This window comes from Tribolium madens, unplaced genomic scaffold (assembly GCF_015345945.1).
Source record: "Tribolium madens isolate multiple individuals breed KSU strain unplaced genomic scaffold, Tmad_KSU_1.1 Scaffold_11;HRSCAF=98;Tcas5.2_LG3b, whole genome shotgun sequence".
Taxonomy (NCBI): Eukaryota; Metazoa; Arthropoda; class Insecta; order Coleoptera; family Tenebrionidae; genus Tribolium; species Tribolium madens.
In genome coordinates, this window is record NW_025400975.1 from 5,217,319 (window position 1) to 5,236,609 (window position 19,291).

The 19,291-nt window shown below is 33.7% G+C and overlaps 7 protein-coding genes across 19 annotated transcripts in view; 2 read left to right on the plus strand and 5 right to left on the minus strand.

The window, feature by feature from the left end:
* The window catches only part of LOC123004325 (band 7 protein AGAP004871), a 40,401-nt gene extending 39,298 nt beyond the window's left edge, over nucleotides 1–1,103 (minus strand). For 3 of the 4 annotated variants that reach the window (XM_044397537.1, XM_044397558.1, XM_044397529.1), the window contains exon 1: nucleotides 920–1,103. The gene's annotated coding sequence lies outside the window, so the exon portion shown is untranslated. The remainder of the gene's footprint in view (nucleotides 1–919) is intronic. The other variant, XM_044397548.1, reaches the window with a different exon arrangement.
* A 2,156-nt stretch (nucleotides 1,104–3,259) lies between these two features.
* LOC123003608 (beta-1,3-galactosyltransferase 5) lies at nucleotides 3,260–8,386 on the minus strand. Of its 8 annotated transcripts, none has more exons than XM_044396515.1 (3): nucleotides 8,257–8,362; nucleotides 7,578–7,677; nucleotides 3,260–4,940 (listed from the first exon to the last, which is right to left on the minus strand). In XM_044396515.1, exon 3 carries the CDS (start codon nucleotides 4,910–4,912, stop codon nucleotides 3,872–3,874), a length of 1,041 nt encoding a protein of 346 aa, XP_044252450.1. In that variant the 5' UTR covers nucleotides 4,913–4,940; nucleotides 7,578–7,677; nucleotides 8,257–8,362; the 3' UTR covers nucleotides 3,260–3,871. The 8 variants fall into 8 exon arrangements, with proteins under 8 accessions (XP_044252450.1, XP_044252458.1, XP_044252466.1 ...); XM_044396523.1 differs by lacking the exon at nucleotides 8,257–8,362 and adding an exon at nucleotides 7,731–7,769; XM_044396531.1 differs by lacking the exons at nucleotides 7,578–7,677; nucleotides 8,257–8,362 and adding an exon at nucleotides 7,991–8,127.
* Nucleotides 8,387–8,645: 259 nt separating this feature from the next.
* LOC123004117 (60S ribosomal protein L14) lies at nucleotides 8,646–9,783 on the minus strand. Its single transcript, XM_044397235.1, has 4 exons — nucleotides 9,725–9,783; nucleotides 9,428–9,529; nucleotides 9,063–9,257; nucleotides 8,646–8,897 (listed from the first exon to the last, which is right to left on the minus strand). The coding sequence occupies exons 1-4, from the start codon at nucleotides 9,725–9,727 to the stop codon at nucleotides 8,688–8,690; spliced, it is 510 nt and encodes a 169-aa protein (XP_044253170.1). The 5' UTR covers nucleotides 9,728–9,783; the 3' UTR covers nucleotides 8,646–8,687.
* A 367-nt stretch (nucleotides 9,784–10,150) lies between these two features.
* On the plus strand, nucleotides 10,151–11,961 carry LOC123003697 (zinc finger CCCH domain-containing protein 3). Of its 2 annotated transcripts, XM_044396658.1 has the most exons (5): nucleotides 10,151–10,299; nucleotides 10,348–11,089; nucleotides 11,144–11,284; nucleotides 11,334–11,529; nucleotides 11,581–11,961. In XM_044396658.1, exons 1-5 carry the CDS (start codon nucleotides 10,284–10,286, stop codon nucleotides 11,896–11,898), a joined length of 1,413 nt encoding a protein of 470 aa, XP_044252593.1. In that variant the 5' UTR covers nucleotides 10,151–10,283; the 3' UTR covers nucleotides 11,899–11,961. The 2 variants fall into 2 exon arrangements, with proteins under 2 accessions (XP_044252593.1, XP_044252585.1); XM_044396650.1 differs by having other exon boundaries at nucleotides 10,348–11,284.
* Nucleotides 11,958–13,562, minus strand: LOC123003711 (LETM1 domain-containing protein 1). The gene is made up of 3 exons (XM_044396670.1): nucleotides 13,144–13,562; nucleotides 12,436–13,096; nucleotides 11,958–12,383 (listed from the first exon to the last, which is right to left on the minus strand). The coding sequence occupies exons 1-3, from the start codon at nucleotides 13,227–13,229 to the stop codon at nucleotides 12,051–12,053; spliced, it is 1,080 nt and encodes a 359-aa protein (XP_044252605.1). The 5' UTR covers nucleotides 13,230–13,562; the 3' UTR covers nucleotides 11,958–12,050.
* LOC123003720 (transmembrane protein 223) lies at nucleotides 13,515–14,720 on the plus strand. Of its 2 annotated transcripts, none has more exons than XM_044396681.1 (3): nucleotides 13,515–14,198; nucleotides 14,252–14,565; nucleotides 14,629–14,720. In XM_044396681.1, exons 1-2 carry the CDS (start codon nucleotides 13,853–13,855, stop codon nucleotides 14,554–14,556), a joined length of 651 nt encoding a protein of 216 aa, XP_044252616.1. In that variant the 5' UTR covers nucleotides 13,515–13,852; the 3' UTR covers nucleotides 14,557–14,565; nucleotides 14,629–14,720. The 2 variants fall into 2 exon arrangements, with proteins under 2 accessions (XP_044252616.1, XP_044252625.1); XM_044396690.1 differs by lacking the exon at nucleotides 14,629–14,720 and having other exon boundaries at nucleotides 13,516–13,709; nucleotides 13,761–14,198; nucleotides 14,252–14,609.
* LOC123003691 (kinesin-like protein Nod) lies at nucleotides 14,660–18,687 on the minus strand. Its single transcript, XM_044396638.1, has 8 exons — nucleotides 18,419–18,687; nucleotides 18,176–18,370; nucleotides 17,957–18,122; nucleotides 17,740–17,905; nucleotides 16,986–17,687; nucleotides 15,370–15,508; nucleotides 14,891–15,297; nucleotides 14,660–14,842 (listed from the first exon to the last, which is right to left on the minus strand). The coding sequence occupies exons 1-8, from the start codon at nucleotides 18,512–18,514 to the stop codon at nucleotides 14,737–14,739; spliced, it is 1,977 nt and encodes a 658-aa protein (XP_044252573.1). The 5' UTR covers nucleotides 18,515–18,687; the 3' UTR covers nucleotides 14,660–14,736.
* Between the last annotated feature and the right edge of the window lie 604 nt (nucleotides 18,688–19,291).

Genomic DNA, 19,291 nt, shown 5'->3' on the forward strand with positions numbered 1-19,291 from the left:
TATCGATTTATTGATTAGAAAAATGTCCACACTTGTAGGTTCTTTCATTGTCCTTGGATTATCTCAGTGTCTGTAAACGTATCTTTAAATAGACTAGCACGCACTGTTTTGTTTGATTTATTTACGAATTATTAAAACTATCAAAACGTGTATTAATAATTTAGACAAAACCTGAAAATGTACCAGAAAAAAATAAAAAACTAGTAAATGATTATTTTCCCGGTTATTATCCATAATTTGAGTGATACAAAAAGTCAAAAACGTCGCTAATGCATGATAAAGGTACACACCCGGTGACCTGAAAATTGATTAAAACTGAAACAGTTTCCTTCAAACTGCTTTAAAATTACTCTACTTCTTGAATATTTAACGACATTTCTGTTAAATTACCTATCATAATAGTTTGAAACAAGTAGAACATTAAACGAGAAAGTAGTTAGAAGCGACGACTAGTAATAAAATATTAAAACACAACTAATTTACAAGAATCAAAAAATAAAAATGACCACTGTAACCTATAGAAACAAGTACACTTTCACAATATATCATTTGTTGTCAACGTGTTGTTTAAAATATCGTGGCAACAGCACTGAAATGATCGATAAGTGTGAATTTTTTTGTCTATTTTCCCGTTTCAACCAAATCCGGGATTTTCAAAGTTGCAAAGCTGCAGCTGACGCACCGCACCGCACGTGCTCGCAAATGTAATTAATTTGTTTTCCTGAGAAAAAATTTTTTTTGGTTTCAAACCAATAAAGTATTGTAAAAAAAGCCTTGACTTGATTTTACCGAATAATTATTGATATTAATTAAATTGGAGCACCCAGTGTGCTAAATATAAACGTGGATGTGGTCCAGTTTTATTAATAAAATCCACAGTTTTTGTGTTTCAAAACGCATAAAAGTCGTGAAAACTGACCTTGTTGCAGGGTTTTACAATGAGTAGAGTCGCAATTTTCCCAAAGTTGTGTTTTCAGGATGCTGACATCGAAGTGGGCGTGCAGGATTCCTGAAGGATAACGTCGCACTTTTTCCTAGAGCTTGATGTCAATGTGATGAGCGTTGCCGGACTTGTATTTGCCACTGTTTCTTAGAAGCGTAAAGCGCAAACTCGCGCTCGACATGCAACTGAAACAATTCCTGAAAAATGCAAATTCGGGGCCAAAGCTCGTGCCAAATCCCGAAAAATGCTTTTTCAAGAGTGTGTCTTTGTGCCTGAATCACAAACTGGACAATTGTTCCTTGATTAAGGACTTTGTTGATCGATAATTAGTCGCTGGCTGTGATAGGACCACGTGGACTCGGATGTATTTTTTATGATATATCAAGTTATGTGGGATTTGGCAGATGTTTCAGGATACGCCTTCTTCGATTGAGTATTGTTCTAATTAGAGCCATGGTAACTCGATACAATCATGGGAATAAGAGGGTTATGATTACGACGGTTTTTGGCAATTATTGGAAACGAATGGGTCAACAATTTGAGGTAAATACAGGCGCGACGGGTTATTGACCTGTTGAGGTGATAGGTTTGATCCTAGGACGGTCGATTAACCGCGGGGTTATTTTACATGAATTCACAATGAGATTCAGTAAAAAAGATAAAGGGGGAGGGAGGTAGGCATTTTTCAGGTTTCCGTAGATTGGTTTTCTCATTCTATCTTTTTTTTAACATTTTCATAGAAAAAAGAAGTATAATAAATTGGAAATTCAAATTACGTTATCATTTCTTTTGCAAATAGTAAAAAAATGCTTGTAAATGCAACATTCACGGCAGTTTAAGAGAATAAAAAAACTGTTAAAAATGTTTGAATTCTGCGAAATTATTACAGTGAATATCACCCAGCGATTACCAAGAGGTTATTGAGAATAAATTCTTAAATTGAAAAAACATGTTTTTATCCGCAAATGCAAACGTTCTTATGATTTCCTACCACTACTTGCAAAGCATCATTATTTTGTTCATTTACTTATTATTAATAGTGCTGCTCTTCTTTCGATCTGAATATGTTTGTGAATAAAATAGTATATGTTATTCAGAGCAGAAGTGAGTTTGTGGGTCAATAAAATTATTAAAAAAAAATATTATTATAGAGGGTGTGCCCGATTTTGCGCCCCAGGGGAAAATTTTAGGTTAGAGACGATACCAAGAAATAAAAAAATGTTGAAAAAATTCTATCAAAAATTTTTATCATTTAACATTTTTTTATGTCTATGATAATCTTGTATATGTTTTTTATAATCATTTAGTAAAGGTAGAAAAAATTTGCCAAAAAAAGCCACAAATAACATTAAACAGAGTTACAATTTAAGATACAGCTTTCTTGTTTCCTCTTCGTCTGTAGCAAAAACTTGGAAAATTATATTTCCAACAGAAATAAATAAACTCTCATAACTTCGAAATTTTTATAAGTAGAATTTTTTTTACATTTTTTACATGTTCCTGCTATCGTACCTGTATTTCTGGCGCACCCGTATTTTTTTTATCGATTAAACGTTTAATAAGAATATTATATTGATTAATAAAAATACAAAAGTAAAATTAGTTATTCTCTGTACAGTTCTCGAAAAAAAAGTACTAAGTTTAATTTTTTACAAATAAAAAATCAAAGTAACTTCATTTAAAAGTCAAATTAACATTTTGTTCGATATGTAAAGTTCTAAGGAGTCTAAGGAATATTGCAAGAAATTAATGTTAAGACTTAAAACAGGGAACTTTTATTTTAACTATGAAACAGCAGAAATAAAAAAAATAATTAATAACATTAATTAAATTAAATAACGTTGAATAACCCTGTAGTATTTTATATCAATTAATACTCTCATGTTTTAGTATAACCGTAAAAGTACACAGTACATCGTAAAATCACGATAATAAGCATTGTTATGTTGCGCCATTTTCTTAAAAGTGATTATTTTTGGAAAAGAATTCAACAGTAAATTTTTACTACTTGCAATTAATTTATTTGTTATTCTTAGAACACGAATAAATATTGGAAAATCAAAGTTAATAAAATTTTATTGTCTACGTGTAAAAACACTAAAATTAGCCAATGACTAATTTAAAAAACTACATCACAAAATACGTCGAAATAGAGTCATAAACATAAATTGTTAAAATTGTCTCAATTTAATTAAAAAATGTTAAAACTTTTAAATAAAATTGTACAGAAGATAATACTTGTCCAACGTCACAACAACAAATTTTTCAAAGTTTAAAATACTTACCTCGTTGTAGAGTATTTTTCAGTAATCAGTTTGTGCGTGATGTAAAAAAAAACAGTAATTAACCAATTGCATTTAATTTTGAACTTGGCACATTTTCATATAATTATATTATGTAGTTTTAAAGTTGAGTAGGTACACAGTAATATTAGTAACATTTTAATTTAATAAAATTTTCAACAATAATTCCGAAATTCTGAATATAATCCTATGTGATGTAATAATAAAATATTCTACTTGACTAATAATTGTACCTTCTTTGTAGTGATAACAAATGTAATAGGATTTTAAACAACACAACAAAATCATTTGTACTCAAAACAGACCTCTTTTAGCTTCATTCAAACTTACAAAACACACCGTTCGCTTTCAAACTATCAAAAAACCAAGCTAATTAGGTACTAATTACATGGACCCTTTCGACATAATCATCAAAAAACTTGTAACTAATATTACAATTTTTTGAATCACACGATATAACAATAATACTTTGAAACGTATTGCACGAATTCAAGAACCATAGGCACTTCAACTAGATTCTAAAATTTACTACTTTGGCCGTTTTTCTGACAGTCTTAAATTTCTAGTACCTATAGGACAGTCTTGCATCTGTCGAAAGTTTTGATTATCCATCGAGGTAATACTTTTACGTGATATATTTAAGGAGCGACACGTGGACCTCACGTGTCTTCACACACTCCCACAACGCTTTAATCTCCCGATTATTCATATTCGGAGCCCCGTAGAGAAACGTCCGGTTACATCTCGAGGGTTGGTGCAAAGCATCAGTCTGCTCTTTTCTATCCAACACCAAACTATCAATATTGACGTGTGATAAGTGAATTTTAGCCACGAGAGTCCCAGTGATATGAACGTCGTCAATCCAGAAGTAGTCGGTTTTTTGGGCCTCCCGGTACAATTCGAAAACCACGTCGGGGGAGTAAATAATAGCCCAGCCCGGGCAGTAAGGGGGGTACACCTTATCCGGGTACTCCTTGAAGGAGACCCTCCATTTCGACCTCCAACTCCTCATCGCCGGACTGTTCTTCCTCAAAGTGCAAAAAATCATCCGGGAGCCCCCAAACGGCGACAAATCCAAATTCAAAAAGTTCAACATGAGGGGCATGTTAACGAACACGTCGTCGTCAGTCTTGAGGATATATTTCGCTTGTGGACAGTGATAGATGGCGTATTTCAACACCATGACGTGTTTGTAAGTCATATTTCGATAAGCGTCGTAGAAAGAACCTTGAATCAAGTCTCCAAACTCTTCGTTTTCCTTCTGGAGTTGCATTTTCAACCGACGAATTTTCACCAAACCGATTATGAAGAGAACCTTGACTTGAGGGGTGTTTTTGCCCCAAGTCTCCCTCACTATCTTCCTTTTCTCGAAATTCTTCGGGTTAGAGTGGACCAAAATGAGAAGGGTTGGGTTCGACTCATTACAAGGGTTGTTGAAGATTGTGAAAGTAAAATTTTTGAGGTTGATGAGTCGATGGTAGTCATCGTGAGGGAGGGTTTGGAGAGGATAAGAGTATCCCGTAGTGTTGGTCGTGTACACATTATACTGTATTGCACTGTATTCGGTCACGTGGTCAGAATCAGTTCTTAGTTGCCATACAGTGACGCAAAGGCCGAAGAGAATCACCGTATAGATTATGGTGGGCCAGAGTTTCTTGTCGAACATCTTCAGGAGTCGGTAGGCATATTTTCTTCTGAAAAAAAAAAGAAAAACTTATCATTTCAGAATAAAATAATTACCTTAACATAATAAAAAGTACACCACGTAATAAACTGACCACAACTAGCTATTGATTACGATTTTAATTGGTATATCGCTAGTTCCATGTTTATCTAAGACTATATTTCCTTTAATGTTCCATTAAAAATTCATAAAATAGCAATCAACATGACGCAGGACTAAGGAGTTTGATATTTATATTCGTGGCTTAAAATACACCGAAATTTTAACCACTTTATAAACAAATTATGCCTTGACCTGGAGTCAAGCCACTACTTACTAGATATGAAGTGGAGAAAAGTGAGGTCAAAAGATTGAACCCTCTTTGCCCTTTGATGACCACAAAATTAGATAAATTAATTACCTCATTACAAAATTAATAAAAGCGGAGTTCTAGAGTTAACACTGTTTGTAGACTACAACATTATTAAAAGTGATATTTGTTTGTTAGACAATTAAGCAGGAATATTGTACCTTGTTTAGTCACCTTGAAAAGCTACTTAAAATTCAACAGTGTGCTCAAAAAATGCACCTAAACATTTTAATAATCCCAGACAAAAAAAGTTAAGAAAAACTAAGTGAGCAAAATAGAAAAAGTAAACGTACAGAATAAACTAGATAATGTAATTTCAATATAAACAATGAAATCACAAAAGATTCTATTTTGCAGTTTTTTGTGAATGTTTCTCATGAATGACGTTATAAATGGATTAAGTAAAACCGGCGAATTATTGAATAAAGTACTTTCAATGAGAAAAGAATTTATTAACATTCTCATTTCAATTGAAGGTTAAGGAATTTACCCCAGGAAGTAGACAAAAGTCGCTAAAACCTGGTTTACACTAAAAATTGAAATATATTAAATAATATTAGAAATGTACTAAGTAACACTTTCGCAAATCAGTAAATACATAAATAACAATCTACTCAAGAGTTTTATAGAGAATTTAGACAATAATGTTATGTTTCTGACGCTTCTTATAATATTGATCACAAATAAAATAAACACAAACTGCATACACATAATGTAAATAAGATAAAAATACAATGTCGAGGCCACTAGCTTGTACCAGAGAGTGAACAAAAGTCGCTGAAACCTGGCTTACACTAAAAATTGCTTCAAGATGTTACATTTCTAGTACAATTATCATAATTAAATGAAATTGTAGAATTTAATAACATTAAGACATATTGTTAGAATGAGAAATGTAAAAAGTAGCCTATATTGTCTTTTCCTCCCATTTTTAATGTACCAGACCCTAAACACAAATAAAACCAAACTTAGTCTTAGATTTCCAATTTTCCTCTTCTAAATTCACTCATTTTTGGAAGATTATTAAGAATGGTTGTACTTTATTAACAGTTCAACGAAATACTTTCTGTATACAATAAATAAATGTGCAGGAAGACAAATTTTTGATTTTGTAAATACTTACCTACTAATATTTTTGAACATCATGACACAGATAACGGATTATTACAATTAGTGCTGATCAAAAATTATAATATCATTAAAATCCCTAAGATGAGGGAAATTTTATCCCAGTGTAAGACTGCTAAACCCAGATTTTAACTTCATTACTAGAGATAGCGCCAGTTGTTACACCACTCATCGCTTCCAAGCAAATGAAATTAATTAAAAAAATACTATAAAATTCACTACGAATTTTAAAATATTTCAAAATAAAAATGTTACAGTTTGAAACAATCTGGCTGTCTATACAAAGTGTTTATAATTATCTGCAAAATAAGTTGGCTGAATTAATATATTTTTTTCTATTTAGTTAATTTTAGTATTGTTTTTTTTCATATGTATATAAAAAAATGACAAAAAATAAAGACATAATTTCAAACAAGAACTTGGAATTCCCGATACGAGCCGCGTAGCGAAGAGTTGAGTAACAAACGTCTTTTATAACAAATAACTTTTTGTCAAACATTTAAAATTTTTGCTGATTAACACAACATATTCGAAATTTAATAAAAACTTGGTACAATAAACAGATGAAAAGAAAAAAACATTTTCGAAAAACATGTATGTACAGTTGCGGAATTAAAATTTCGGGCAGTATTGTCATTTTCATAATGTAAACTCTAACAACCTTTACATTAATAACCTCATTTTTTATTCTTGTCATGTTTATGTCATTTTGACTTATTTACTTTCAAAAATAGTGATTTGTGATATAATAATAGATCAAAGCGATGATTTATATAGTTACACTTAGTTCAATTAATAAAATCCCTAAGACAGACAAATTGTTTAATTAACAATTTTAACAAGAAAAAAAAGTTTAATTGTCAAATGTCAATCATGATGACAGTAAAGAGTAGTTTACAGTGAACTTTTTAAAATGACAGAAAAATACTGCCCGAAATTTTAATTCCGCAACTGTACCACTCCCTTTGGTATACGTATTTTTATTTTCGTCGTACTATGTTGTTATGATGTGAATAACATTCAACAATTTACAATTAACTGACCGCCTTTTTTAACGCCCGATTTTTTGACAATTTCAATCTAAATAAAAGCCTTCAAATATTGACATTTAAAAGTTAAAATATAATTTCATATACTCGTATTTAGTACGACGAAAAACATTGTACGTACCACGTGCTGTTAATAAGGACCATAAGGACCGCGGAAAGATTATTATTCTTTCGTCGGGCCTCAAACAACTCCCTCGGTCGTTATGGCCTTCCTAACAGCCCTGAAAACGTAAAAACCACATCAATAGGAAAATATAGCAAAAATGTAACATACATTAACGTGTAAAATTTGAATCGTCGTAGTAGGTACATCGGCCTTCAGATAAATGAGCATTTGGTAAAACGAGGGTGACAAATTGTCAATTACTCGAGCCAACTAATATCTCGTTTAATTGTAGCAATTTTTGCTTGTGACATGAAATCGCAAAATGAAAAACGATCATTTACTTTATCAACCCGTCTACTGCTTCCTGTATCGATTGACAATGATGGAACGGAAGACACTAATTTATAGGTTTTTCCTTCCACCCTTACCTTAATAAATGGATGAGAAAGCAAAACCACACAATTTTAAATCGAACTGAGTTAAGCACTAAAATTTATTTCCTCTAATTAAAAATTCATGAGGTAATAAGACATCGAACGACATTAATATTAAATTATCTGACGTGTCTTCAATAAGGTCAGTGTTTTGACAAAACTCTTATTATCACACGAGCGATGCGAGGGCGGAGCGGAAGAGGAAATGCCGGCGAAATTACCCCATCTCGCCCCTCAAAAATACAAAATGCGATTCTTACCTTTGAATATTTTGACATCCGAAAGTATTTACAATTTGGGGACACTGAAAAATGTTATTTTAAGCCCCATCTCGGCGATGCCAACTTGGTCTTGCCTCGCCGCTCTCTCAACTGCACTGCCTGACAGAGATGCTGGAAAATATCGATCTTGTGCGACGCAGAGCTGGCTTTCGCGCCTTTAAGCCGGGAAACCCATTTACCAAACATTATCAAAATAAAACGTAATTGCTCGTTTTACTTATATATTTTTTTAATTAATAAACTATTAAAAAGGTAATGGCTGAAGGGGAGTAAAATATCACACCCCCGCCCATTTAAATTAGCCAGTTGCCATAGCAACAAAATAAAAAACATTATGGCGAGTGTAGGAGAGGTAAAATAAAACCAAATTTTCCTTAAAAAATTTATTTCGCGGTCATTATATTAACAACTTATTTACTCTTGCCCTTCTTAGCCTTAGCTTGGGCCCCCTTTTTCGGCTTAGGTTTGTCTCCACCTTTCGCCATCTTCTTCTTGCCGTACAAAGTGCCGTTTCTTGACGCCGCTTTCTTCAAATTTCTGAAAGTAATGGTCCTGATGTGATTCCTGCGGGACCGTGCACGACGCAGTTTGAAACGATCGAAATCTGTCAATTGGGCCCTCTGATAAAAAAAACAATTTTAGAATTCGCAAAATTAAAATCACAGAATTTATTTATAGGAAAACTGTCAGTTAAGTGTTGGCTTCATTATTTATCAGCCGGCAATTCCTATCAAATGCTGGATCATCATTTTCTTACAATAATGAGAAAAATGCAACTTGTGTACCTTTTGCTTGGCTGCTAATTTTTTGGCCCATGCTGAGTTCTCCCATTGTTCGTTGATTTTTGCGTCTGTCCACGCTTTGCGCACAATACGGGTCGAGGCTGTGAACGGGAATTTCAGCCTAAACTTGGTTAAATGTAACTGATTGAGGCGCAGTTGGCTCCGGGGTACCTTACTAGCAGGACCATCAATCAACACCTACAGAAGAAATAAAAATTTACCACGACTCTTACAGTTTTATGTTTATGTAATGTTAAATGTTTTCAGTAGTTAAATAGCTTCAGCTTCGTATCAGTCGGCAATTCCTATCAATTGTGGGATCATCATTTTGAGTTTGGAAAAAGAAACATAACCTCACTTTGACTCACCCTCGTTTGGTCTATAACATCAACAATGCTGACCAATTTGCCCTTGTTGGGGCCGTCGGCCACTAAGGCCACGCGGCCGGTCTCCACAAACCTTTGGAAAGGCTGAAAATAACAGTTTTAATTAGAAAAATACATAAAAGCCATGTGGATGTAAAGGTTAGCAAAAACTTGGAAAATAATTTCACAAAACCAGAAACCACTAGCCAAAGGCTTAATTAAAAACAGTTAATTAAACTTTAAGTGAATTTGGTGGTTTTTCTGTTTATATTTACAAGTTTTAACTAAAATAAGACCTACCATGCTTTACACTGAAACGAAAAGAATGATGGCGGCCACCTCAACCGGAAATGAACTTTTGACAGGTACCAGAAATGATCAAAACAGCAACTATTTTAAATTTGATTCAAAAATCTACTACAATTTTTTGCAAATTGAATCCAGTTTACTTAGAATGACTAAATTTAAAATGTTATAAAAAGTAAATTACACAATATAATTTCAATACAAAAATTAATTAATTCCAAAGCTGATTTATTCAATTTTCGAAAACGTTTATAAACAGAGAAAAATGCCACAACTTAATTTAAAATTGTAGCATGCGGCAATTACCTAAAAAAATTAAAATAAATAAAAAGTTAATCCACGATTTTTAGTTAATATAAAAATAATGTTTTTCGAACACGGACACTATTTGATTAACGCGCAAGCGCAAAAAATAAAAAGTTAAAAACGTCAAAGCCACTAAATGTCATCTGATCTCAAAATGTACTCCAGTTTTTGGTGAGTTTTGCAGCAATTCAAGTGATAATCGGTGAACAAGAGCGTTATTTTTATTTTACTCGAATTTAACGTTAGAATGAATTATTATCAACGTAAGTGATCAAAATTTTTTGAACGTTGTTTAAAGCCAGATGTTCCAGCGATGAATCACCAAACCCAATTCCATTTCCCCCAGTACAACCCTGCAAACGTCCCAAATTCATCTACAAACCGATTTATTTACGTAAAACACAATTTTGTTGCTCCGAATCCAGCACCGAAAGTCCTTGTCAATCCCCATTTCAAGAAAAAAGTTTATGTCAATCCTCAATTTAAACCACCCCAAAACCCCGTTCCGACACCAAGCGCAAAACCAAAAATTCACATTAATCCAAACGTTTTGAAAAATTTCGCTAAAACTGTAAACACGGTGCCAAGGAAAGTTTCAAAAGTTGTCGAAACTCCAAAGTCAACGACTGTGATATCTACTAGGAATAAATTAATCCGAATTCCGTGCAATTCACCCGAAGTTAGAAAAAGACGTAATTCGTTGCATACAAAGTACAAAATTGTGCGAAATGGTGCTAAAAACGGTTCTCTAAATCGATTTAAACTAGATAAAAGACATGACAAAAGTGCAAATAAAAGTATTGTTAGATCTGCGAAAAAACGTTACGTTTACGTGAACCGGTTTTTGAGTATTGACGTAATGGCCAAAAACGTACTTCTGAAAAAGAATTCAAACTTGTCTAAACCGGGATTTGTTAACATCAACGGAATTCTGTACAAAAAATCCCCGAATTCCCTGAGGAAAGCCTCAGACACGTCCCTCCTCAAATCCAGGACCTTCACGAAGTCGTCCAACTCGCGGCGAAGCCTTGTGAAACGTTACAAGCTGATCAGGTCTAGCTCCTCCCCCAACCACGCCTACAAACTTAGAGCACGCCCTAATTTTAGGTCGAAAAAGCCCACGCCGAGCAAATTGCGCAAATGCAACATTCCGTGTCCCATTTTCCGGAAATACGGAAAATGTCCCGGAAAAGCGGCCGGCACTTGTTTCAAGCTGCACAACCCCGACCAGATCATCCTGTGCACGAGGTGAGACGACGAATTCGAATCGCTGTTCCTTATTGGTCGGTTTTTCAAGGTTCCTCCAAGGGGCGTGTCGTAATGAGAAATGCCTACTTTCGCATAAAGTTTCGCTTGAAAAAATGCCGACTTGCAAGTACTTTCTCGACGGGTTATGTTCCAAGGACAATTGTCCTTATCTCCACGTCAGGATCAGTCCCAAGGCCGACATTTGCAAGGATTTCTTGGAAGGTTTTTGCAAGAAGGGCGCTGAGGTGAGTATGCGCCATCTGGTGGGGTTCCCCGATTGGGAAATGTGATTACAGTGCAACAAACGCCACCAATTTTTGTGTCCTGAATTCGAGAAGAACAAGAAATGTGCGAAACGGAGGTGTCCTTACCCACATGGAAACACGGTAAGAAAAAATTCAAAGGTTTTAAATAGGCTTGCCAAGAAATGTTCAACGAAAAAAGCAAAAAAGGAACCTGTTTTAACGGACGCGCCGGAAAAAAACCGATATTACAAGGAAAAAGAAACGGAAAACAAGTGTGTTAATGGGGAGGAAAATGTTATTAAGACTGTTTCAAAGGATAGGCCAAAATTGGGGGTTTTACCGGCTTTTATACCGTTTCAAGCCACGTGACGAATATTTCTTGGCAATTTTAGATTTTCTTTATATTATCATTGAAAAAATAAAACGAATAAAGCAACAAACGGTTTTATTTTCAACCCTTGTCATTATTTTAATACAAAATTAAACATTTGGTACTTTATCACAAAAAAATAAAAACCAGGTCACTTGGTTTTATAAATTAATGTCCAATTTGAGGGCTCATTGTAAGCCAATAAAATCGGACAGTGCAAAAGAAGTGACCAACTTTCTCTATCTACAACATTGGAAATTTTAATCCAATTATTTAACCAATCTATCATGTCTTCGTTTCGCATATTCATTGGATTGAGTCCTCTGATGTAACAAGCGTTTTTTAAAGCATCTTGAGGCATGTTATGGACCCCTCCTTCCCTGATTATGGCTTTGTCCATTTCTTGTAGTATCACAGCTCTTTCAATAAGACGCGAGCGCCTGAACCACCCCATATGGAGGTCATGAATTCTCAATAAGTGTTTCTAAAACAATGATTATAAATAATATTAAAGCAATGAGTTAGTTACCAATTACCACATGTTTTCCTTTTAAATAAAACAGGTGGTAAGGCTCACACGTAAACAAATCTTTGCACTCTAAAATCTGCTCAACTTTGGGTTGAACACCACTGCCCATCATACCCAGAACCTCGGCCCACTTGCAGAACAACCTGTGCCCCCTTATCTTATCTAACTCGGCTTGGACGCACCGAAAAAGCGGCCTATTGTTCACCAAACGCGACCGCAGGTCGAGAATATTGAACTCGGCTCTCTGCTGCAAGTTCCAAAAGTGTCGCGAGAGGAACACCCTCGGGAACAAGTACGCCAAGGGGAAAATAACATAATTCGCCAAGGGTAGAGCCGAAATCAACAAAACCGGGGCCACTTTTAGCATGTCTTTGGGCATTTGGTGGTACAGTTCAATCTCGCGACGTGTCAGACTCTTGAATTTGCCTTTAGTGGGTGAATTTAGAATTCGAACTATTCTGAAGTAGTCTTTCAAGTCTCGGGCGAAGTCTTTTATTCCCACCGTGAAAACGCGGTAGACTCGCATGGCCCCCGGAAAACTACGCTCCAAGACTTTGTCGTAGTTTTTTAAATATTCGAGGTAACGGTGGACTACGAAGAAGCGGATTTTCTTCGACTCAGTCTTGTAGAGGGATTTGCGATGGGGGATGGGGGTTGTGTGAAAATGCCTAAAAGTGTGATGACTCAAATGGTGGTTACTTCGATGGGGACTTACGTGACTGGTGGCATTTTCGGAGGTTTCAATAACGGAAATAGGCTAAAAGACTGCATTCTGCATCGGTTGAGGAGAGCTTGAGTCATTGTGATTTATTGATTTGTGTGTCTCGGATGTTTGGAATTGGTACGGGTCTAATTGTCGTCCTCAGTATTATCCATATTGATCGTTTTTAAACTGGCTATTCGGTTTTACAACTATTTTCGTAATGCTATCGTTTGAAGGTTAGATATTTTTGACAATGACGTTTGCAACAGGGACATTCGTTCATTTGTTTAAGTTGTCATTAACCCAAATGGAATTAACTTAAAAATTACGAACACAAACCAACGAACACAAACCAGTAAAACACATGGTTAATTATCATTGAAATCTAAATTTAAAATGACGCAAAAAATGTAGTTTATATTTATAAATCGCTGAAAATTGAATTGTGGTACCAACATAACGATTTAAAAGGCACTAGTCACGAATTTTTCAAATTTTCAAATCTTAAATAAATTTTAATAATAGTTTTAAACTTACAAATGTTGTGACACATATTTCTTAGTACTTACTGTTTTTCCGTATTCGTGGTTCAAGGATATTTTTTTTTAATATTGTAGTGTTTTTTTTAGGTTATGTCATAACCTCAAAGTCCGATGAAATTTGTGAAAACACCGATAAATGCGCCTAAAAGTTGAAGATACGCGCTGATTTAATAAACGATATGATTGGAATGTTGAGAATCCAACATTTTGTGAAGAATGTGTTAAAAAGACCCAGTTTTGTAATATTCCCCAGGGTGCGATATTTTTCAGAAAAACCATTAGATGTGAACACAAATGTCGCCAAAGACGTTATATTATTCAAATACGACAATCCCCGTTTTTTCAAAATAATTAATATATTTGCTGGATGCCAATTTGTCTTCTGGTCTTATCTTTCAGTATTTGCATATTCTAAACTTCGAGATGCACCAGTTGACCCCTCAAAAGAGACAACTTGGTGGCGCAAAATTAATCTGGGTGAAAACAAGTACAGAAATGGGTTGGCAGTAATATCGTTCATTATAGGTCTAATTTTCGTCCTTGTCTAGTCACCCAAATGACCAAATTTGCTCTTGTAGGCTATGGTATTTTGACTATAACGTGGATGTATACTCTAAGATCGGTCCGGTATTTGATTCTACATCAAGGGGGACAAAATTTATCTTTTGTGACATACACACCCTTTATGAAAAACCGAATATTTACAGTAAGTTTGAAAAATGTGAATTGTAAGGAGTCAAGAAGTGTTGCTGTGTCGCAACTACCCCTTAAAGTCAAAGGACATTATCTCCATTATATTCTCGACATGAGGGGCGAATTTAAAAACCCAACTTTGTTTGACCACACCGCCGGCCTACGCCGAAAATGGAGGACAGCGGCGTAATTCGAAAATGTAACAATTAGGTCTAATAAAATTTTATTTATTGGTTATTTTTATATTCTACGTTTTATATAGGAAAACTGGACCATTGGAAAGGCTTGATAAATATGTGTACACTAAGAATATATTTTTTTCAAATCAAATACATTATCTTTGGAGATCCCTTGACTAAAATGGTTTACGTTACCTTCTAAGAAAATTTTCGGCCAAAAATTTTTCATATTTGGCTTTGGTCCAGTACGGCATCTCTGCAATCTCTGCTATACTCCGGAAATTCCCCTTCAACTGTCTAAAATTTCACAAAGAAATAATTTAAAGCTCGGGATGTAGTACCAACCTGAACAAATAAATTTTTTCAGCAGTTTTGGATCCAACTGTGTGCAACTTTTCCAGCTCTTTCACACTGCCGTTATTTAGGAGGTGCAAAACCTGGTTAGTTCGTGACGTAATTGGGCTTTCTGCAGTTTTCGTTTTTGACGCAGTTTTTTTGAGTGGTGTTTTCCTCTGCGTTTTTTCAGTTTTCATGAGAGTTTGTTTCTGTTGCAGCCGCACACTACGTCGTCTGTTACCTTCCGGTGATTGAATTTCCAGTGTTGATTTCCGCAATTGTAATCTAACACTACGTCTAATCGAGTTATTTGGAATCTTTGGTTTTTTCGTCCTTGGAGCTGGGACAAGAAATATCGACTCGTCTCTTCTTTCGTTGTTTTTCGTTTCATTAAAAAAACTTTCATTGTTATTTTCCTACAAATAATATTTAAATAAGTTACTTTTAAAGATTTTTCTGTCGTTGGGCTGCTTTTATGAATGACTTACCATTATACTAAAATCTTGCACTTCTTCTACTAAAGGGCCGCTATTTCTGTTGGTAATTGACCGTTCAAGAGGACTGCTAGTGGCCCTCCCTTCAGGTGATTCAGCGTAAAGATTTTTTGATACTGCTTTCATTGAGATTCTGGAAATATAAAATACAAAGCATTTAATTGGTTAGGTAGGAAATGAAAAAGTTAAAAATTATGTTGCAAAACAACATATAAGTTTTGTTTCCGGAAGAATCAAACAATTACAGCCCCAATTGAAATACATATTTATATATTAAGTTATGAAATAGCTGTTTATGGAGTCAGTTAGAAAAACGACAAAATCTAACAAGTTTGTTTTTTATTACTTTTAATTGTCAAACCTAATGTTTGTTCAGATTTTTTTAAATACCTCTTTAAATGCCCTTGAATGAAAAAGTATAATTGAGGAAAATAATGTTAATTTTTTGCATTTTGTAAATTACCAGGTGAATAAACCAAACGTTTTTTGCTTAAACTATTTATTTTTTAAAAAAACTAATTGATGAGTGATAAAGTACTGTACAAATGTGATGCCTTAACAAGAATAAATTTTTTCGAAATTTCCTTTTGTTTTTGAGTTCTACAAAAAAATATTTTTTTAAATGGCAACCCACTATAAAATCATTTTTCTCATAAAAGCTATACTCTAAGGATTACAACTATCTGCTTTATATTTAATTTTTTTTTTAAATTTTTTCACATAAATTGCAATTTTGTCAAAAAAAAAATCGCGTAACTCAAAAACAAAACAAAATTTCGTTCTGAAAATACGATCACATTTTTTATATTACTTTAATTTATATTAATTATTATTATTATTTTCTGGAGACAAATGATTAAAAATAAAACCGCTTGGTTCCATACTTTATATTCACCCTGTATATTTTACTTATAATTTCAAAAGGAAAAGGGTTTTTTAAAAGTAATAACCTTAATTCAAAATTTAGAGAAAACCAAAGTTAAAAAAACAAAATACTGGTTTTGTCAGAAAAACTATTAGAATCTATAATCTTTTTCTTATTTCAATCAAAATGTTAAGATTAATCGTGGCAAATTTAATTTGAGAATGTTTTTGCTTTAAAGAATTGCAAATTTTAAAAAAGCAATAACTATTCATAAAAGAGCTGTTCAAATAAGTAAAAAAATACATTTTGGAACAAAACAATGTTAATTGAGACTAATAATAAATAGAATTTAAGTTTTATGCTTTCAAAAAATGAAAATCAAAATATTTTCATGCAATGTTGTAAAAAGGTTCATTATTAATTTCTAATGTGTTGTCCAGTTTGTTTCAGTATATTATAAAAAAAGGTATTTTGGTGTTTTTGGACTGATTATTGAAAAATACAATTTTTCGGCAACGTTTCAATTTTTTTTATTCAATCTTCATCAGGTTTGGGATTGAATTAAATAAATCGAAACGTTGCCGAAAAATTGTATTTTTCAATAATCAGTCCAAAAACACCAGATATCATTTTCTGTACTATGTTGTAAAAAGGCTCAAATTCCGTTAAATTGTGGTTGAAAGGCTATTTGACACTTCTAATAAAAGAAAAAAAAAATTTTTTTCGAGTATTTACTCATATTTACCTTGGTGATACATTTTCCTTATCCCCCTTGCGTACACTCAATCTCTTTGATCTCCTTAACGTGCTTTTTATTACACTTTCCAACTTATTAATTATTGAAGACTCCATGGCATTCATGTATTTTCTAATCACGGGACTAAAATTTTGTTGGGCACTACTCGTCGATATTAAACTTGACGACAATAAGGGGGACACCTCAAAAGCAGAATTGGTGGAAAAAAACGGGGTTTCCTGAACAGCAGGTAAAACCATTTTTGGCTTCTTAAACGGCGTTTCAAACGTATTAGAATTGGTCCGTTTGGACGGAGTAAGCCCCCTTGGAAACAAGCTAGGATTGTCTTTTTTATACTGTGTTATGAAATGATTGACTTCGGGCTTGTTCTTCATTTTTTTAACACGGTTTGCAAATTCTAATGTTTGTAATGTTTCAGGTAAATCTTCGGGACTTGAACTAACACAAGCAATTAACGTAACGTAATTCTTTTTGTTTAGAGAGTCTTGAAGAATTGTTGTTATGACAGACTGGCGGTAAGGGATGTGTGAAGAATTTGTCGACAACGCTGTCATAACTTGTCCAAGACTTAACAAACCTTTATTTATATTGACACCTTCGTAAAAACTGGAACCTTGATTACCAGTCCTGTTAACTCTCTCTGAACCTGCCAGGTCAACTAAATTCAACTTTGCCTCAACTTCACTCGTGCTTAAAATAACAATTTTATCAAAATTGTATAACAAAACGGGAGGTTTTATACCAAGTCCTTGAATGGTAATAAATGGAGAAAATTGCGTGTGATCTTGAACTGTTGAGATTTTGTTTGGTTTCACCGGTGTGACGATTTCTGCTACCATATTTCAACTGCTCCAAAGCCTCAAAAGTATTGTTAACTTTCAATTTTTTGAAGCCTTGGACAGTAAAACCTATAAAATTAATAACAATTACATTTTACTCCAAATATAATTTCTAGTAACCTTTAACCGGGAGAGCATGCTGCGGAAAAAGCAAATCATAAACTTTCTCATTATAAATTTCAATGAATGAGACTGAAATTTCAGTTTCAGTGTAATCATCGGAAGAAGTAAAAAAATCATCCAAAGTTCGTGAAATAAGTCCAGATTCTTCTTCATTTAAAGTGACCTAAAATCATTTTCCAATTACAAAATTATTAATTTAAAGTATTGTTTTTATACGTCAGCATTTGTGCCAATCGTGTATGTTTTCCCAGTGCCCGTTTGTCCATAAGCAAACACCGTACAATTGTAACCTGTTTTAACACGTTCAGTGAGGGTCTTCACAGTTTCGTTGTAAACTTCCTCTTGTTGTATATCAGGAGTGAAAATGTTATCAAAATGATAAGTCTGGGCCTTGTCCAAAACGAATAAAATCTGAAAATGTGTGTCATTGATAAGAAATAAAACTCAATTTATTTTTACCGGTGGTTGCTTGTTTATAACTTGCAAACAAGAATTTGTTGTTTCATCGTTGAAAGTTGGTTTTATTCGGACTGACACGTTTACAAAACCTTCCATTTCGTCCAAACTCTATAAAACATTGGGATAGCAAAATAAATCACAAACACAACACAGAAAACATTCGTTTCAAACAAATTTTGAAAATTATCAGTGCGCGTGCGCACGTTTGTAACAACAGTGGTGGGAAATTTGAAAATTTAACGGCTTCAAGAGCAGATACACTCAGCGACACTAGAAATGTTGCAACTCTATAAATGTTTCTGTTGAAACTGATTTCATCCTCTATTTTTGACATTTATTTTATATGTCTACAGAGCATTAAGTTTGTTTTTTTCTTTCTTCTTCTGTTTGAAAAGCCAAACTCTTAACGTTGGCACCACTAGTAAATTCATTCCTAGTAATTTTAATAAAGGAAGTTGGCAGTTCCGGTTTTTTAAATTAATTTGAAAATGTCATTAAACGTCAACACAAAAAATCGTCTAAGAAAATTTATTAGAGACGAAACACCAAAAAAGGAACAAATTCGGTACCGCTAACAGTTTTTAAAAATTTGGAAACGAATAGTTCGTAAACAGGAAGTTAGAAAAAGGGCCCGTTAAAATATAGACGCAATTTGTAATGCAGGTTTGCTAAACATTCTCAATTTTTAGCAAGAAATTGACAAGAACACAAAATAAACATGAATAAGAAAGAAGCTCGGAAAAAACGCAATTAAATTAGTGTCTTGAGCATGGTTTTTGAAGAACGAGTAGAAAAAGTAACAATTTTAAAACTAAAGCTAAAAAAAAATTATAAAATGAATCAACTTTGAGCTCATTTCAATAAATTGCACAA

Bases quoted from the DNA above. Each gene is read 5' to 3' on its own strand.
- LOC123003608 (XM_044396480.1), bottom strand. From the start codon at position 7,768: ATGTACCTACTACGACGATTCAAATTTTACACGTTAAT. The intron at 4,941-7,730 runs GTATGTTACATT...TTTTTTTTTCAG, and splicing joins TTCAAATTTTACACGTTAAT to AAGAAAATATGCCTACCGAC.
- LOC123004117 (XM_044397235.1), bottom strand. The intron at 9,258-9,427 runs GTGAGTCAAAGT...TTTCTTCTGTAG, and splicing joins ATGTTATAGACCAAACGAGG to GTGTTGATTGATGGTCCTGC. The intron at 8,898-9,062 runs GTACACAAGTTG...TTTTTTTATCAG, and splicing joins AATTAGCAGCCAAGCAAAAG to AGGGCCCAATTGACAGATTT.
- LOC123003697 (XM_044396650.1), top strand. The intron at 11,285-11,333 runs GTGAGACGACGA...CGGTTTTTCAAG, and splicing joins CAGATCATCCTGTGCACGAG to GTTCCTCCAAGGGGCGTGTC. The intron at 11,530-11,580 runs GTGAGTATGCGC...ATGTGATTACAG, and splicing joins TTTGCAAGAAGGGCGCTGAG to TGCAACAAACGCCACCAATT.
- LOC123003711 (XM_044396670.1), bottom strand. From the start codon at position 13,229: ATGACTCAAGCTCTCCTCAACCGATGCAGAATGCAGTCTTTTAGCCTA. The intron at 13,097-13,143 runs GTAAGTCCCCAT...TCACACTTTTAG, and splicing joins CCGAAAATGCCACCAGTCAC to GCATTTTCACACAACCCCCA. The intron at 12,384-12,435 runs GTAATTGGTAAC...TCATTGTTTTAG, and splicing joins ATTTAAAAGGAAAACATGTG to AAACACTTATTGAGAATTCA.
- LOC123003720 (XM_044396681.1), top strand. From the start codon at position 13,853: ATGATTGGAATGTTGAGAATCCAACATTTTGTGAAGAATGTGTTAAAA. The intron at 14,199-14,251 runs GTCTAATTTTCG...TTGCTCTTGTAG, and splicing joins AGTAATATCGTTCATTATAG to GCTATGGTATTTTGACTATA.
- LOC123003691 (XM_044396638.1), bottom strand. From the start codon at position 18,514: ATGGAAGGTTTTGTAAACGTGTCAGTCCGAATAAAACCAACTTTCAAC. The intron at 15,509-16,985 runs GTAAATATGAGT...TTATATTTCCAG, and splicing joins AAGGAAAATGTATCACCAAG to AATCTCAATGAAAGCAGTAT. The intron at 14,843-14,890 runs GTTGGTACTACA...GTGAAATTTTAG, and splicing joins GAAAAAATTTATTTGTTCAG to ACAGTTGAAGGGGAATTTCC.